At 38.5% G+C, this 19,501-nt stretch overlaps 1 protein-coding gene across 1 annotated transcript in view; it reads right to left on the bottom strand.

Moving 5' to 3' along the window:
- LOC113406333 (X-linked retinitis pigmentosa GTPase regulator-like) overlaps window positions 1-19,501 on the bottom strand; it is a 96,489-nt gene that overhangs the window by 24,702 nt on the left and 52,286 nt on the right. Inside the window, exon 13 of the mRNA XM_026650546.1 lies at window positions 15,986-16,051. Coding sequence (XP_026506331.1) covers window positions 15,986-16,051 — 66 coding nt within the window. The remainder of the gene's footprint in view (window positions 1-15,985; window positions 16,052-19,501) is intronic.

Genomic DNA, 19,501 nt, shown 5'->3' on the forward strand with positions numbered 1-19,501 from the left:
CACTAAACACTAATTTGATAAATAATCCAGCACGATTCTATCTACATTTTAATTGCACTTTTGTGTTTTACAATACCAATCCATCTACTTCTTACTTCCTTCTAATATCAGGTTTTTTAGTATCTGGAAACATTTATCCTGCAGTGTCTCTTCTTTTACACACTGTCTCAGATTAAAGTAACTTTGGAACTGATTGACAAATCTGAAATGGGTAATTATTCCTTATATCAGTGCTTTGTCTTGAGCTTTTACTCTGGGTGGGGAGCAGGGACATATGTATTGGACCAAGCTGTTTCTATATGGTAATACAGTTCGTCCTATGACGATTGCTGCTGTGAATCTCCACAAGGAAGGCCAAGTCTTTGCCATCTTGTCCAAGCAAAGATTAAACAACTACTGTACTTTTGTAATTGTTTAATAATTATAGTTGTTTGTATTAGTGTTTGTTTTAAGTATCTGCTTAATCCCTTTTATTTTACAAGCAATCTAAGTGAACATTAACATCTTTTCTGCCAACAGTGGATCCAGAGGATTACCATCAAGTCTGAAAGATTTTTATTTACATATTCCTAGGGCAAATTAGCATCAGAAATAGCTCAGGTAGGCTATGTCCTTAATATGCAAAACTGCATCTTCTGAAAGGAAGCAGGCTGTTTGGAAAAAAGCAAACAGATACAACTTAGATGGCCTCAGGCTTAACTAATCTTCTCGCTAAAATGGACAACCGTAGAATCTGAAGTCAGTTTTAAGGAGTTTTGCAAAGCATCATACAACAAACTTAACACTCTCACTTCTTCCAGACAACGTTAGGTAGTAATGTAAATATCTTTTAATCTTCAGTCATTTGGGAAAAGTCATACCAAAAGCAGCTCCAGACACAAAAATAAATAGATAGTCAAACTCGGATAGACTATCAAATCACAGTACACTTATGATATCAACCACTTAGTGAATCTCTAAAAAATATGATGCAAAGGAAATTAATTATGAATGCTAATGGACACTGGAGAGACTAGCTTAGGAACATTAGCCCAGGTTTCTGGCTGTAATTTGTATACCTTTTCCAAATGCTTAAAGAAGGAAGCTTTAAACATCAAGTGTATGCCATGCAGCTTCCACAAATTTCTCAACTGAGTAGTGGACAGATGTAATGTTTTCACTGGTATCTTGCCTTGGAAACAGAGAAATTATTATTCCTTTCACCTTTTTCTAAACATTAGATATTCTGGACTAAATTTTCAAAGTGATTAGTGATTTTGGGTCCCTCCGTTTTTTTTGTATCTAAAATGAAACCTCTTAAAAAGGTCTGATTTTCAATGGATGAGTGCTCAACACTTTATGAACACGAGGCCTCTTTATGGTGTTTCAAGTGCTGAGTGGCCGAACCAAATAATCAGTTATTCTTTCAGCTGGCTACTAGAGGTCAGATGCTTTAAAAATGCACCTATCAACCCATTCAGTGTAGTTAAAAACCTTTAGGGTTTTAGTTTCTATATCTGCTTCACGAGATGAGATAAAATCTTCTTCTGAACACCACTGTAAGGGACCTGGCTATGTGGGAGAATCTGACTCTTCCAAGCTAGAAGTGCTTTTAATGTAAAGAAAAAGCTTGTGTTTTTCTTTCTGGTTGAGTGCCTGGATCTGTATCCAAGCACTTCCCCTTCTTTTTACGGTAATTCAGAGCAAGATTGAGCAGTCTTTATCTCGAATAATGCAATCGTTGCAATTTTTGCAGTAAATTATGAAGAGTCCTGTGAATTGCTTGAAGATGGTGATATTATTATTGTACATCCCTCATCTTCTATCCCATAGACAGAGACTGCCAGTATAGGACAAACTCCTTCATGATTTTGCCCACCAAGAAACTGGGCAAAAGATCCGTCGGCATTTGTCCATGCATTTTACACCAGTTTTCTCCCTCCCCGCTCTTTAGGCCTGGAAACAGACATTTTGCCTCATTGTTCATATCCAGCTCTCTCATTTTTCTTTGTCTTTCTTTTATTCCAACTCTCCAACAATAGACAAGGCAGACAAGAAGGATGAAAGAGCCACACTGAAAGGAAAAGGAGAAGAGAACAGGCAGCAGAGATATAAGCTCTCCCAATAAATCCTTGCTTCAAGTAGAGACCCCCAACAACCAGTAGTCTAGTAGCATCCCCTCCAATCTGTCATGGAGATAAGGCTGGGACTCTTTTCCTTCCCTGCCTGGAATACTGCAAGCCCCTCAAGACTCAATTCCTGCCGCAGCCACATTTCCTCCTCCAGCCAGCCTATAGTGTGGACTCCCCAAGCTGCTCCTGCAGCAGTGAGCCCTACTATAGTGAGCCTGTCCTCCTGCTGAACTGCTTCATTGCTATATCTTTTGTCGCACATGCGCGTGCGCACACACAGTTCTTCTCTATTGGTGATTTCTCTCTACGCTCCTGCTGGCATCTTTAAACAAACTTGAATTATGCCTGCTCTCACATTGTGCTTTGTGGGATCCCACTGAACAGCTCACATGGCACCAGTCACATAGTACCTTCCAAGTCCCCCCACATTCCCAGATATCTGCCTTGTTTGGCCTTTGTAGCCATAGCCCTAGTTTCCTCTTTCTAGTGTCATCTCTCCACCCCACAAGCTGTGCAGGTGCTACCCTGTCTGAGCCCGAAGATATGATCTGGGCAATTTTTGCCTCTATCCTTTAAGAGGGCCCTTCTTCCAAATGCAGATTCTTCAGACTCACAGACCTCCACACCCAGCAGAAGGGATGCCACAGTTCCTTCAGGTCACTCCTAAACATCCTTCCCACCAGGCTGACTTTCTTGGAGATGATTCCTAGTTTGATATTACTGTGATACAAAAGGAAGGATTCCTCCCAAACCACTGAAGGCTCAGGATCCCAAGACTGAGTCCATTGTCTTTTATATCCTGGGAACCGTTTAGAGTAAAGAACCCTTAGGTAAAATCCAGGGATCTGGAGTGGAATTTTCAAACACACCTCAGATACTTAGGAGCACAAGTCCTATTGACTTCCAACTGGGTGCGGGTTCCTAAGTCACACAGGCACCTTTAAAAATTCTACCCTGGATGTGTAAATGGACTACTCTAAAATGTAGTTTGCCTGCACTCTGCCATCCGGGATACACTCCGATTTTATTGCAGAGAGGACAATAAATGTATCCGATTTTAAATTCTGTTGTTTTAAGATGTGTCAGATGAGTCGAGCCTGAGGCAGCTGCTTGATAAAACCCAAATACATTCTTTAAGCCTCTAATAAATTAAAAAAAAAAATATATCCAACCTCTGCCACAGTGGTTCACAATTCTGAGCTCATACGGGATCCATGCCTGCTCCTGGGTTGCCACGTGATGCTTACAGAGTGCCTTTTATCTACAGTCGACCTGGAAGTGGTGAACATTCCTCTCCAACGTCAGAGATCCATGCCCTTCCAACCACAGGATTTTTTTGATTAATACAATGTGTCCTATTTGAAGCTACCTTTGATAAGCACCTGGAAGTTAAAAGTGTGGACCACAGAGGATCATCACTTTAGTAGGGTATCAGTTACATATTGAGCGTGTAATGAATACTTTATGCTCTGCATTTGCTACTTGTCCATTTCCAGGTGCAGTTCAGGATATTGGCTAGTCTATAAAGCCTTACATAATCTGGGACACAGTATGGCAGTGGAGGGCTCATAGGTGGGAAAGCAATCACAATTGAGGGCAAACATGCCTGATCTTTCTCCATGAGAGAGTATGCCGATCTTCAGGGTTCAGTATAAGATTCTGGTTATTCAGAAGTCTGATATCTAGATCTCCAACAGCAAGGAATGGGTTCTTGAGATTTTTTTGTTGTTAAGTATCTGAGGTGTGTTTGAAAATTCCACTCCGGATCCCTGGATTTTACCTAAGGGTTCTTTACTCTAAACAGTTGCAAGGATATAAAAGATAATGAACTCAGCCTTGGGATCCTGAGCATAAGCTTCCTAATGGAGGATGCAATGGGCACAGTTACAAATCTCTAAATGAAACAGTGATCAAGCATACTTGTTTTGTCTTTTTGCTATATAGACTAATAATAGCCTATGAGGTTCTCAGCATTACAAATTAGTTTTTCTTAAAAATACCCATACCTCATCCAAATATTTTCACATACAAAAGCCTAGGTTTAAGTGTACAATCATATTCTGGGCTCAGCAAGCTTCTCCAAATCAAGAACATATTGCAAAATGTAACTCAGGATGACACTGGAGATTTCCAAATTGCACAATCAGAACATTTGGCTCAGTTGCTTACATACTGCCACGATCCCAAACGTTCATATATTTGCACTGCACTGCTAGAAATGAGTTTCAAAAGACAGTTTGTTAGTGTACATCAGCTTCTGTACATTCCATTAAAATGTACAGATCTCACAACTGACCAGATTGTTAGGTGTTCACGTGATTTGCTATATATGGGGTCGATCCTGTACCAAATTAAGTCAATGGCAATGTTGTCATTGACTTCAGTGGATGCAGAATCAGACTCTAGGTGCATTTCCAGTGTACCAGCAGTAAGGTAAACAGATGTCAGGATACTTTTCTTTGATATTTATTCTAAAATTAGAAATAATGCCACAAATTCTGTTGAAATCATAATGAATAGTTCAAAACATATTTACAGCTTCAAATTACATATTTTCATATTACCACAGTCCCTTCTTATTTAGGTTTCCTATATATAACCATCAATATACAGCAAACATCAAGCTATACATGATAAAACACCATTTTAGTGCCAACATCTTAAATCTTGGCACAAAGCCAAAAGAAATACTGAAATTCTTTCTTGTTGCATCACGAAAATAGAATACTTTGCATATAACATTACATCATTTGAAGTTCTCATATTGCATCATAGGAGAAGATTGTGGGCCAGAGTATGGGCCTGCATAAGTTAGGAAGGGAAGAAGGTGACAGTAATCAGCCATAAAGACTGCTCCAGGATAGTTCTGGCCCGTGGAGTTGACCTGACACAAAGTCACGGGGACGGTATACATTGAACGTTTGCAAAAGGTGATCAAGCTGCCATTCCATCATGTACTCTCCCTAAAGCCCCATGAAGAATTCTGGGGGAGTCAGCCACCGTACCTCTGAGGATTTTGCAGCAGCATGTTCTTCAAACCCCCCAAATGCAGGTTGTGATTTGAAGTTAAAAATCTAACACTATGTAAAGTGAAGCTTATTCAGACTGGGATTTCAAAGGAGCTTCAATGAGAGTTAATGGGGGTTGGGCTCCCTGAGGCCCCTTTGGAAATCCCAACTTTAATCTAACTAAAGCACTAGCAGTCATATTAACCTTGGTACAGATCAATGCTTGCATATGCCATTTTAGAAGTTTTTAGTGTGGGTTTGTCTGTCACTGGTTAACAATGTCATTTACTGTGAAAATTACCCAGTCTTTGACGGATTTCTTTCTTTAAAAGAAAAAGCAACTTTATCTACAGACTTCTCATGAGTAAAGCAACCCAGAAAGAGGTTGGAGTAGACTATACAAGGGCTAAGAAGTGGGATATCATGACAACTTTAAAAGACAGATGTAAGGCCATCATGTCTAAGACAATTATCTGGCTTGTTTATAAAAATTAAAGTAATGAAAAAAGTACAGCTGTCAATTAATCGTAGTTAACTCATGTGATTAACTCAAAAAAATTAATCGTGATTAATCGCAGTTTTAATCACATAGTTAAACAATAGAATACCAATTGAAATTTACTAAATATTTTGGATGTTTTTCTACATTTTCAAATATATTGTTTTCAATTACAACACAGAATACAAAGTTAACACTGCTTGTTTTATATTTCTTTTATTACAAATATTTGCACTGTAAAATGATAAACAAAAGAAACAGTATTTTTCAATTCACCTTATACAAGTATTGTACTGCAATCTCTTTATCGTGTAAATGTAGATTTTTTGGGGGGGGGTACATAACTGCACTCAAAAAACAATGAAAAACTTTAGATCCTACAAGTCCACTCAGTCCTGCTTCTTGTTCAGCCAATCGCTAACACAAACAAGTGTGTTTACATTTATGGGAGATAATGCTGCCCACTTCTTATTTACAATGTCACCTGAAAGTGAGAACCGGTGTTCGCATGGCACTATTGTAGTCGGTGTCACAAGATATTTACATGCCAGATATGCTAAACATTCATATGCCCCCTTCATGTTTCAGCCACCATTCCAGAGGACATGCTTCCATGCTGATGACACTCCTTAAAAAAATAATGCGTTAAATACATTTGTGACTGAACTCCTGAGGGAGAATTGCATGTCTCCTGCTCTGTGTTTTACCCTCATTCTGCCATATATTTCATGTTATAGCAGTCTCGGATGATGACCCAGCACATGTTCATTTTAAGAACACTTTCACTGCAGATTTGACAAAATGCAAAGAAAGTACCAATGTGAGATTTCTAAAGATAGCTACAGCACTCAATCCAAGGTTTAAAAATCTGAAGTGCCTTCCAAAATCTAAGAGGGATAAGATGTGGAGCATGCTTTCAGAAGTCTTAAAAGAGCAACACTCCGATGCAGAAACTACAGAACCCGAACCACCAAAAAAGAAAATCTGCTGGTGGTATCTGTCTCAGATGGTGAAAATGAACATGTGTCGGTCCGCACTGCTTTGGATTGTTATCGAGCAGAACCCGTCATCAGCATGGACACAAGTCTTCTGAAATCGTGGTTGAAGCATGAAAGGACATATGAATCTTTAGCACATCTGGCATGGAAATATCTTGCAACACTGGCTACAACAGTGCCATGAGAACACTTGTTCTCATTTTCTTGTGAACAAGAAGCGGGCAGTATTATCTCCCGCAAATGTAAACAAACTTGTTTGTCTGAGAAATTGGCTGACCAAGAAATAGGACTGAGTGGACTTGTAGGCTCTAAGGTTTTACATTGTTTTATTTTTGAATGCAGGTTTTTTGGTACATAAGTCTACATTTGTAAGTTCAACTTTCATGATAAAGAAATTGCACTACAGTACTTTTATTAAGTGAATTGAAAAATATTTCTTTTGTTTTTACAGTGCAAATATTTGTAATCAAAAATAAATATAAAGTGAGCACTGTACACTTTGCATTCTGTGTTATAATTCAAATCAATATATTTGAAAATGTAGAAAACATCTAAAATATTTAAATAAATGGTTTTCTATTATTGTTTAACAGTGCGATTAATCTCATGATTAATTTTTTTTATTGCACGATTAATCCTGATTAATTTTTGTAATTACTTGACAGCCCTAGAAAAAAAGCTAAGTGAGTTAATAAGATGCTCAGCCTTTGTTCTCTCTCTTTTGTATTTAAATAATGGTTCTCAAAATATTCTTGCAGTAGGAAAAACAAAGTACAAAATGTACTTACTATTCTTATGTGCTTATCCAAGAATAACTAAGTTTTATTCACATGTTGAACCAACAAAAATAAAGTTCTATTTAATTTAAAAATTAAAAGTTTATAAACGTATAAACTGTCAGCAATTCTGAGGGTGAGGAATGTTGTGTCATGTGGACTGAGGAGCCCAAAGAGTTATTTTAAATTCCTGATTGAAACAGAAACTAAAGCTAGCTACAATTTTTCAGCCAAGAGCGATTTTTTTAAAAAAGAAAGACACTAAAAAAAACCCAGAAAAACAATTTTCTTTTTTTAAAAGATTATTCTTAAAGGCCCACTCATGACCAAATTTTTTTTGCTAAATTAATAGAGAAAAGAGAAAAAGTTAAGAACCTTCTTGGGCCATTTACTAACAATTTTACACACAAACTTGTTTATGTTCCTCAATAAACAATACCTTGAGCATATTCAGTGGAGTCTATCCTGTGTCAGTGACAGTTGTCCAAGTGACACATTACAGAAGCACTGCTCGTGATTCCATAGTAAAGGGTGAGTTTTTCTCTTAAGAATGGGAATTAAACTACTTTGTTGCATATGAAAAATACAGCATATCCTCTTCAAAATTAGAGCATTTACTCTTTGGGCACAAAATCGTTTAAGAATTTACAAGTTAATCTATTAGTTCATGAGTTAAAATTAATTTTAAAATGGTTCCTTTAAAATGTTTAGCACCCTATGTCTTTTTAATTCCACCCTGAAGTGATGCCATGAGGAAAAAATTTACTGTCTCATTAAAAATCAATTTAATTTAGTCCAGGACTACAAACACTATTATACACTAATCATAACTCTATGGTTACTTCATGGCATCAATACAGGGCAAAGTTAACCCTGTCTGGGTTCCTTAACTGTGCATTACCATTCTTTAGGAAGGTTGGATTTCTTGTAAATTTATATTAAACTCTGAATTTTCTGGATTTGCAATGCTTGATTTGCAGCGAATTAAAACATCCCTGTAATCTTTTTACCCTTAAGTTACTGATATGTACTCCCCAACTCAACTCTATGTTAATGTAGATTTTTGTCTGGGAATATAAAAAAGGGGGCTGGGTAGACTTAAGGAGCTAGCAACTTGGTTGTGTTCTTGCTCATTTGCACTACCTAAACAATGTGAAAAGGCCAGACAGCAGTCAGATCTGGCCAGCTAAGAAGTCCCCAGTCATGTGGGAGCTCTCAGTTGGCAAACAGCTGGTATAGCCAGTCCCTATGACTTCCCCTCAGACCTGGTGGAGGGGTTGTAGTTAGGGTATGTCCACATTGGAGTTGGAAGCACGCCCCCCAGCCTAGTGTCTGAGCTGAGCTAGCACATTCAAAATGGCAATGTGGCTGTTAAGAGTGGGGCTCAATCTCAGTCTTGAGAGCCTGAGTGGCGATGCCCACACTGCTACTTTTAGCATGCGAGCTAGAGCCCCACTAACACGAGTCTGTCTACCCGGGCTGGGAGACTCACTTTCTCCTGCAGAGTAGACAAACCCAAGACAGCCCCACTGCTTGGTGCAGCACATAAACTGGACCATGATGTCTATGTTGAAAAGGACAGCAGCACAGAAGGCCCCAATATGGCATTCTACAGCCACCAAAAATGGGGAAGCTGATATTTTAAAATGCCTTCTCTGGCAGGGGTTCTCAACCTTTTTCTTTCTGAGGCCCTCCCAATATGCTATAAAAACCTCCATGGCGCGCCTGTACCACAACAGCTGTTTTTCTGCATATCCAGTAGATTAAAAGCCAGGGCTGGCCTTAAGGGGAAGCAGGCAGGTGTGGCCCCATACCACAGGGGCCCTGCAAAGCTGAGTTGCTTGGGCTTTGGCTTCAGCCCCATGTGTCTTGGGCTTCAGCTTTCTACCCTGAGTCTAATGCTGGCCCTGCTCTCTGGTTTATTTTGGGGGACTCCCTGAAACCTGCTTGCAGCCCCGCCAGTGGGCCCCGGGCCCTTGGTTGAGAAACGCTTTCCTAAGGGATAGCGATTTGCCTTCATAAATGAGAAAAGCTGAAAAGAGTAAAATACATAAACATCTTCTCTAGTCTGTAGGACATATTCTCCGTGTTTTTGGTAATCAGCATTGACTGTAAACTTTACTAAAGGTAGAACTTTCTGAATAAATGACTAAGTTTATGTATATTGGCATTTTCAGATAAAGTCATGCCAAAACTTACTTTTGTTGAATTCAAATAAGTTTGGAAGTATGAAGGGGTGACATCTCTTTCAAAATTTTCAGTCTACTAAAGATTTCAGAAGTACTGTTCCAGTGCTGCTTAAGTCCCGCACATAAATCTTTGTGCATCTGCTAAGGAATATTTAACCCAGACTGAACTATCATAGTATTGCCAGGGAAGTACTATACAACTGAATGACGGTATGAAAATTTGAGCAGGGCTGAATAGATGTCAGTTCCAGTTATGTTCATGAAGTTAGAAGTCCCACAAGAGCCCAGTAATGTTGGTGTATTGTGCAGTTTATGAAACAGTTCCTTAGAAGACCCTTAGTAGTGCTGCAGCTGTAATGTGCTTATCCCCCTACAAAAGGAGTTATCCACATAGCAATATTAAATCAGCCTCTTCACTCTATGCATCCCTATCCAGTCAGGCCAAGATGACGGTTGGTCAGAAAGAAGCTCCCCCTCCCACCGCATGGCTGTACAAAGGCCATTCACAATAGTAATCCCTGCACTCCCAGGAGAAGAGACTGTTTGCTCTTGCAGTTCCCCAAACCAGGGAGGAGATGAGGCCATGACTTAGCTTCCCTTCTCCCCTGGAAGTCTTGGGAAGGGGCGGGGCTAAGCACTACCCCTTCCTAATGGATATAGAAAACTGTGCTCCTTCAACAAGGGGACTCCACTTACACAGGCGGTGGCTTGAAAGCAATGTTCTAGCTGTCCGTGAAGAATCAGTCCCTGCTTGGATTTGGAGTAGAGATCATTGGTCTCAAAAGCAATAGCTTGTCGCCTAAACTAAAGAAGACTCGTATCTATCACCAGAAACAGCACATATAGTTAGAGGCCTGAAAGGAAACGATTAGGGTTTGTCATAACTATGCCAGGTGTTCAGTCTAAGAAAAACAGTTTCAGTCCTATACAAATCTCTTTTCAGCAATACCCTAAGTTAAATCACAACAATACTCCAGGAGCCCTAGGACTGATAATGCATCACTTGAGATCAACTTAGCAATGTATCTAAATATTTTCATAACAGTTCAGTTCTTTTGCAGCATTTAAGCCACATAAATTAAACTCCATCATTAGAAAAATCTGTTTTCAGTTCCTCAACCAATTCTGTTGTGCAACATACATACTGTTTACACAGGCCACTCTGCTTTGGTATCAGAATGCATACATGCACCCCTCTACCAAGATTTACACACACTGATATCAAACCAGTAAGGTCCTCAGATCAATATTATGTATGCACCTGAGCTAGAAACAGTTGCATTTGGAGTTCATTTAATTTTGAGGACTACCTTGAACAGCACAATCTAGAAAATTCAGAAATGTACAAGGGTTATGTTTTCAGAGGCAAAAGTCTAAGCCACAAAACTAATTAGGTTGTGAAAGTCATCGGACAAACTCACATTATTGCTAGTGAAATTATCTTCTGAAGCTTGTGAAAAGGAACGAGTGACTGATTGAAAAACAGGAGAACAAATAGTATAGCTGATTAAGATCTATGGTGTTTGGTGATTTTCATGGAGGTTAGGTCAATCAATGGCTATTAGTCAGAATGGCAGGGATGGTATCCCTAACCCCTGTTTGCCAGAAGCTGGGAATGGGCAACAGGGAATGGATCACTTGAGGATTACCTGTTCTGTTCATTTCCTCTGGGGCACCTGGCATTGGCCACTGTCGGTAGACAGGATACTAGGCTGGATGGACCTTTGGTCTGACCCAGTATGGCCATTCTTATTACTAACTTACTACAGCCTTTTTTGGAAATAAATTCTGGAGACAATGAATTAAAATATTTTAATACCAAGATGTTACAAAACAACATTTTTAAAAAAAATGTTTCATAACCTCAATACAAGTACTGATTAACATTTTTACTGCTTGACATCTGTTAATTTATCCCCGCACATTTTGATCTCCTCTTTCTCCTCTTGTTCTCATTTTGAAAGAGAGGTTGAAGGAACTCTCTTCAGAGACTGTCAAGACCACTCCACAGGTTGGTCAACAGAGATTTGTCTACTTTAGGGTTTCCTATAGCAGCCACCAATATGGTATGCAAGTACTAAGGAAAATGCTGGATGACAAAAATCACCCATTTTTCCCTTCCCCTTACCAGACACACCATTACAAACATAGGGCAAATCCTTTAAAAATGATTTGCTAAGAGTTTTAAAAATTGAAAAAAGGGGAACTTTGATTATTTAGAGTTTAGGGGAACACCAAGTCTTTTAGAAATTCCAAAAAATTGTCTTTTCAGCCATTTAGCTCTTTTATGCCAATTTCCATTCTATTTCATCTAGATTCTGGACTTACTACATCTTCCTTTCATCACTTAGGCCCCGATCCTGCAAACAGTTACACACATGCTTAACTTTAGTACTGTGAGAAAGTCCCACTTGGAATTACTCATGGCAGTAAAATTAAGCATGTGTGTGTGTTTGCAGGATCAAGATCTTTGTGATCCAAATTCCCAGTCCTTTGTTACCTAGGGGTATTGGGTGCCTGTCTGATGAGCTCCGTGAGGCAGGGACCATGTCTTCTCTGTATTGTATGGCCCAGAGACATTAACAATGCTTAACAAGTAAATAAGAATGAAGAAACATTTCATGGCTCTGTATGGATTTGAGGTGAATTGCCTCTAATAATTAAATAGTTTTATCATCACTAACTGGATGTATTCTAACCACAATACATTTGGGGCCAGATTTTCAGAGGCCCCTGATTTTTTAGCACACAATTGCATGTTGGCACCAGAATCAGAGACTAAGCTGAAGTCCTTTTGAAACATCAAGGCCTCAGTTTACAGAAACCAAGTACTGACCACATACTGGCACATACTGTCCTTTCTCGGACTTATCTGGCATTTTCTAACAAAGTATTTGTCTATAAGAACAAATGAATACATTGGCCTAGTAGAAATTAAGAGGAAAAGAACACAGTGGTGATATAGTTCTCAAAACTGAATTTTTATGATTTATTGATATTCCATTCATGTAAGGCACATCAACATGGTAGTTACCCCATAATCAAAACTGAATGTTTCAGCTCCAAAAATCTGATTAAAAAGGCAATTAAAATTACATTGTTACAACACAATTCATGCCATCATCCTAAAATTATGACAAAATTTGCATCAAGCAAATGCTTTGTCTCCCAGGGAATCACTTTCTGCAACTTTAATAGTGTTGTACACAGTAAAGATGAAAGTGATTTCACCAGAATTTATATCTGATAATTTGGTCTGATAAAGATCACCAAACTCTTAATGTTTTTTGTAGCCCTTTAGGAAACTGGCACTTGGTGTTAGTATAATACATTTATTGTGACCATTTTTTTTTAAAAAAAAAATCACTTTTTAAAAAAAGGATTATAGCTAAATAAACTTGGGATGGCACAATAATATCCTGAATGAATCTGTTTGAAGTAAATCTCCAGCATCTTGTACTATTTTAGCGTCAAATAATGAGGTAGCACATTGTTCCAAAATTGTTCTGAATTGTGTAATCCATTCACTACATGTTGTTTTGTCCTTACTTGCTGTTTAGAGCTCTGTACAGCACTTCCTTTCTTCTCCTGCTTTTTTTTATTATGTTTCTGCAGATGTTTATTTTCTTTTATTTTTTCTCCAACATTCTCTTCTTCCTCCCCTTCTTCCCCCTCATCTTCATCGTCTCCCTCCCCGTCCTCCCTCTCATCTTCCCCCTCCTCCTCCTTCTCTTCTTCATTTTCCCCCTCCCCCTCTTCTTCTCCTTCTTCTTCATCCTCCCCCTCTTCTTCATCTTCATCCTCCCCCTGTTCTTCCCCCTCTTCATCCTCCCCCTGTTCTTCTTCATCTTCATCCTCCCCCTGTTCTTCTTCATCTTCATCCTCCCCCTGTTCTTCCCCCTCTTCATCCTCCTCTTCCTCCCCCTCTTCTTCATCCTCCCCCTCTTCTTCCCATTCCACTTCCCTCTCTTCTTCATCCTCCTTCTCTGCCTCTTCTTCCTCCTCTCCCTCCCCTTCACCTCCCTCTTCCTCCCTTTCACTGTCTTCATCCTCTTCCTCTTCATCCTCCTCTCCACCCTCACTCTCAGCCTCCACTTCTGTGTCTTCACTCTGCTCCTCCTCACATTTACCCTCCTTTCCTCCTTCTACCGTCTCTTCATCTTTCTTCTCCACTTCTCCCTTGCTCACTGTTTCTTCCTCTTTAAAATTACCCTTTTGACTTCTCTCTTCTGTGCCTCTTCTGTGATGATTCTCTTCAGCCTTTGCCTTTCTCTCATGATCATCTTCCGTTTCATACTGCGATTCAGCTTTTTCACTTTCTTCTCCATTACCTTTCTCCTCTTCATCTCCATCTCTTACTACTGAGGTATTATCATCATCATCTTTTCTAACTTCACTTTCATCTTCCTCCTCTCCAGATTCTACTTCACTATTAGTTTTTTCATCCTGGTTCTCCTTTTCACTTTCACCCTCTTTCATTCCCATTTCACTTTCTTCACTCTTCTCTGCCTGATTAAATTTTTCATTCTTAGCATCTCGCTGTGGGGCCTCATCAGGTTTATCATCAAACCTCTTCACTTTTGTTTCCTCTTCACTCAGGCTTTTTATATTGGTCTCTTCTGCACTCTCTCTTTGTTTATTTGTATCTTGCTCTTCTTCTGTCTCAGTATCTCTTTCTTCTAAATCATTCACATTTTCTACTGCTTCTGTTTGCTTCTGTTTTCCTGTGTCTTTATAACGATCCTTGTGCATTTTTCTCCTCTGAAGTACATATTTTGCAAAATCATTACTACTTTCCTCACTTGAAGATGATGACACAGATACTGCTATTTGTTTAATGAATCTCTCCTTTTTCTTAAGTCCTCTCTGTTCTTCATTACTTTCTTCCCCTCTGACATATATTTCTCCATATTTGTCAGATGTCCTAACTTCGTCCACTGCATCTTTACTTTCTTGTTTAACAGGTTTTTGGTTTTGTGCAGTTACTGAAATGGTCACTGGTTTGTTACTGGCTGCAGCAGGCAGTATATCTGTTTTAGGGGGGTGCTTAGATTTAATAGCTTTTTTTAACTTTTCAGTGGAAAAAAATAATTCTTTAGTCTTATTACTGGAAAGACCGTAAGATGTGTCTTGTTTTCTAGGTTTAAGATTTTCTGCATAGTCTTTCTTCCTTTTCACTAATTTGAGTTGATGTTTAACAGTTTGCTGAACATCAGACTTCAGTTTGCTAATAGTGTATGCCTGTTCTAGTTTATCTTTTATATGCTTTTTATTAGCCTTAATTTTCCCCACAAAGGCATCATAATCACTGCATTCTAGATCTGAACCATTTCCAAGAGACACTGAATTTAAAGACTGCTTTTGCAAAGAACCATCAGTTGATTTTGAACTCTTCTGCATGAAATTAAGATCAGTCTTTTTCAACCCACCCTTACCATCACTTTTCAGTGTCACATTTTTATTGTTCTTCTATTCCACATGAGAAGCAGAAAATTAAAAAGAAAGAAGGAAAGCATTAAGAACAAATTAAATGAGAACAAATGGAAAAGACTATAGACACATCTGAATAAGAAAAGATGTGTTTGATAGGACTAAAAAAATGGCATAAAATACGGAATATTCCAAATAAAATTAATTTAAATAATACATAACTATTTAAAGAATGAAACACTTATTGACTAGGTTAAATACACTCTCCCGATTCTGGGATCAGTGTATTTACTATTGATCTAAAGCTACTTTGTCTTTTTTTGGCTTAAATTTAAAATTTTCTTTTTATATACTCCATTTATCAATCATATTTTGTGTAATCAATTTTGAAATACAAGATTATGAGCCGATATTAATGTACCCCTAATATCAAAATTCTGTTATCACTTTAAAATTAATACAGGATGGTAAGACAGAAGTCTCAACTTTATAATGGGATAAAAGTATTATTGCCCAGTGAATGATTACATTTTACTGTAAAATTACATCCAGCATTTTGTAAACATGGTTACTTTACATATATTTTGACCTGGATTTTAATCCAAATATTCTAGTATCAGCAATCAAGTAAATGGCAAGTTATCATTACTGTACGTTACAAAATGTATAATGTAAGTTACAGCATACTGCCCCTTCAATTACAGTAATATTATAATGTCTCATCTCAAACTGCTCCAAGCAGACAGACCGCTGCATCTGCACAGAGCCCCAGTGATTTCCTTGTAAACTCAGGGATCTACCCAGTGGAGCTGTTTGCAGCATCCAGGCCTAAAAGTTTTATGTAGGAAGACGTCTATAGAAATTGAGGTTTACTTTATGAGAATTAGGAGCAAAAAAGAGAAAGGAAAGAAAGAGGATGCCCTATGAAAAGAGTTATACATTTTCTACATTTCAAACATGATTAATTACAGTACCTTTTGTTTTTGAACTGGTGATAATTTTAAGGACTGGTCACTGGGATTCAATCTCATCATATGTGTCTGAAAAGAATGGGGATACAAATTAAAGAATGAAATGTAAGCTAATTAATAAACATGAGTTAAATAAGATTGATACCTTATTTACATTTAATAGGTTTCATCAGAGGATCTAAAAATATTTCCCAAACATTAAGCCTGTCAATTAAATTGTAATTGAAACTGCTGTGAAGAAATGTATTTTATTGTTCAATTATGTAGATTAAATTCTTCAGACCATTTAAAAATAATAATCTACAAGATGACATTTAAGAGGTCTCCAGTATATTCACACTGGGCTCATTCAAGTGATCTTAGGATCAAGGGGACACCTTTTTGTATTTTTTTTTTTAAAAAAGGGTGCCTAAAGTTAGGCTTCCAAATCAGTGGCTTAATTTTAAATGTCCTGAGCACCCCACAGCTCCCACTGTTTTGCACTATGAATTCCTGGATGCTAAGCATATTTGAAAATTCAGGCCACCGACTTATGTGCCTAGATATAGATTTAGGAGCCTAATTTCAGACATACACTTTTTAAAGTCTTGGCCAGGAAACATTCAAGTCCTATACATCTAAGAAACTACAGAATAGGATATTAATTTCGCTATAATTCAAAATTCTAATGCAGCTAAAAGAAGAGCAAAGATTGATCTATGGGCGCTTATACCACCACACTGTCTTGCAGACAGTAGTAAGATAGCACTTTCTGAGATAAGAAGAAATAATAATAAAATAATAATAATAAAAAATTAATGATAAAAAAGGCGTGAGGAAATGCCAGGCAGCAACACGTGGGTTTTGCTAAAGAACTGTTGAGACTAACAAGGATCTGAGGAAACAGTTGAGTCAGGAAAAGACATGTTTTCATTTAAGATGAAAGCTGCAATTTCAACTGTGATGTTTTACTAAATTAACCCCCACATTTATTTGATTTCCAAGAGTCACGATGCAGTTTTGAGAACACCACAGAGGGGAAACTGAGGCAGTGTCAGGGTCCAAAACAGCTACAGCATGGTATCATGAAATACGTGAACATCTTAATACCACTACGCACACAGCTTGAGGAAAAAGACTGTCAAATTACCATTTTTAGCAAACAGTTCAATTCCGCTTTTAATGAACCAACAGTTCGCCATTCTGTAACCATCTACAAGTACACTTTGAAGCCACCTTCCATGCATCACAGAGTTCTGACTACTGCCGTAGTGCCTTTTCACTTAAATATGAAAGGGGGGGGGAGATCCTCAGTTTCTCCCATGGTCACAATCAATTCTCTTTTAGAAAGAAAATCTGTCACCGCTGCAACAAGATCAATCGCCAACTGAATGGCAGTAACTAACACCTAATCTCATGATCAGAACCATGTGCAGAACTGCTGATTTTCCCCTGAACCAACAACATTTTAGTTTCTAAGAGAGTTTTTTAAAAATAGAAATACCCACATATCCCGTCTACTAACACCATCAAAAAAACACCACCAAGGCTTTTCATGCCTTTGGGGCCTACAAAAAACAGTCCTTGCTGCCATTTAGAATTGGAGTAGCTGTGCTGTAAACAGGTAATTTCGCACGAGGAAGAATAATCACTTCTATTTCCTTCTAGATACATTTTCCTGAAACAGAGATCTTTTCAAACAGCTATTTAAAATATATATTTCTACTACTTCTATATCGGTCTATTAACAGAAAGGCACTTCTGAATTTGTTCATAACCCAGTATACAAAAAAACAAAAACAAAAAACACACAAAAAAGTGAAAATATGCCTGGCAACATGATGAATGCAAGATATTAAAAACAGATTTCTTCATATGTTAGTAAATTCTTCAAGACCTATTTTAATTTGTATATTTGGCAATTTTTACACCAAATATGTATGGAGTATTTTCACCATTCTTTTACAAATGTGGTATATTTCAGGGAAGTTTTTTGTTTCATTTTTTAAAAAAATAAATCTCTCTCTCTCATTCCATTGCTACTATATCTAATTTGCTTTTACAGAAGAAATTCCCAAAATATTATCTGTGGATCACTTTTGGGAACATTTTTTATTTTAGTTTTTAAATATCATTTACATACAAAAAAGAAAAAATGACACGTTTTAAAAAAATGTAAATGATTAAATTAGCAAGGAACTCTGGCCAAACTAATAATGGCTCCTGCAAAGCACTGCGTCAACCAAAGCACATTTGGGAACATAGATACATTATGTTCACTATGGCACCAATTCAGCACAGCACTTAAACGCGTGCTTAAGTCCCACTGAAGTAAAAAAACTACACTATTGCCTCTCCATAATGCTGATCTGGATTCACCAGATCCTAAACAATGGATGGGACTGGGACATGCTCTAGCATGCCTGGATAGGACAGGCAAAGATATGTAGGTGATACATTAAACATTGTTTAAAACCCCCCCAAAAAATATTATGGCAAGATGTTTTAGGGTTGTGAAATACTCAAATGCTCCACATTTGGTATCCTTTCTTTAGTCTCCTCCACCTGTATCAAAAAAGCTGTGCCAGGAGCGCACGCGCGCACACACACACACACAAGCTGTAGCCTTGAACAATGGCAGCATGAAACACTCACTGTGTGATGAGAATTAGTGGTACACAAAATATTTTATACCAATACCACTTGAACAAACTTTTTGTAATAAAAATATCCAAATATTTTCAATGATGAAATGAGAGATCAGCACATTTCAAGCATCTCTATAGTAGTCCTCAGGATTAAGGGACTTCATATGAAAAACCAAGACTGTCCTGGTAAAACAGGGATGGTTAGGTGTCTTGATAAGGTGGGAGTGTTTGAACAAGAAGAATGACGAGCTGACTATAAAACAGTTTCTTCCTGTCATCAGGGTCACAACATTTTTCAGATACACCTCTACCCCGATATAACGCTGTCCTCGGGAGCCAAAAAATCTTACCGTGTTATAGGTGAAACCGCGTTATATCGAACTTGCTTTGATCCGCCGGAGTGCGCAGCCCCGCCCCCCCGGAGCACTGCTTTACCGCGTTATATCCGAATTCGTGTTATATCAGGTCGCGTTATATCCGGGTAGAGGTGTATATGCAAAAGCAACAGCCTTATGGGCGCTGTGATGGGGTGCCTACCCCACAGGGGCATAGAAGGGGTTAACCAGGCCCCGCCCTGTACGGAGCAATGGAGGTGTCCTCCGAGTGGCCCAGAGAGGCTGCATGAAGCACAGCCAATCAGGGAGGAGTTGCCGGGAGCAACCAATCCAGGCCTGGCAGGCTCAGATAAAAAGGAGCTGCAGGACAGAATAGGGGCAGTTGTTGCTGGGAGCCCAGGGAGTAAGGACTGCATCCCTGGAAGGCTGAGAGAACTGTAAGCACCTTGGACAGAGCCGTGGCTGGCTACTGGGACTGAGCAGCTGAGTGCCCTGACATGAGGGCGAAGGAAGTGCTGGGGCCATGGGGAAACTGACCAGGGAAATGGAGCAGCATC

The sequence above is a fragment of the Terrapene carolina genome, unplaced genomic scaffold (genome assembly GCF_002925995.2).
Source record: "Terrapene carolina triunguis isolate 2854851 unplaced genomic scaffold, T_m_triunguis-2.0 Scaffold26, whole genome shotgun sequence".
Lineage (NCBI taxonomy): Eukaryota > Metazoa > Chordata > Testudines > Emydidae > Terrapene > Terrapene triunguis.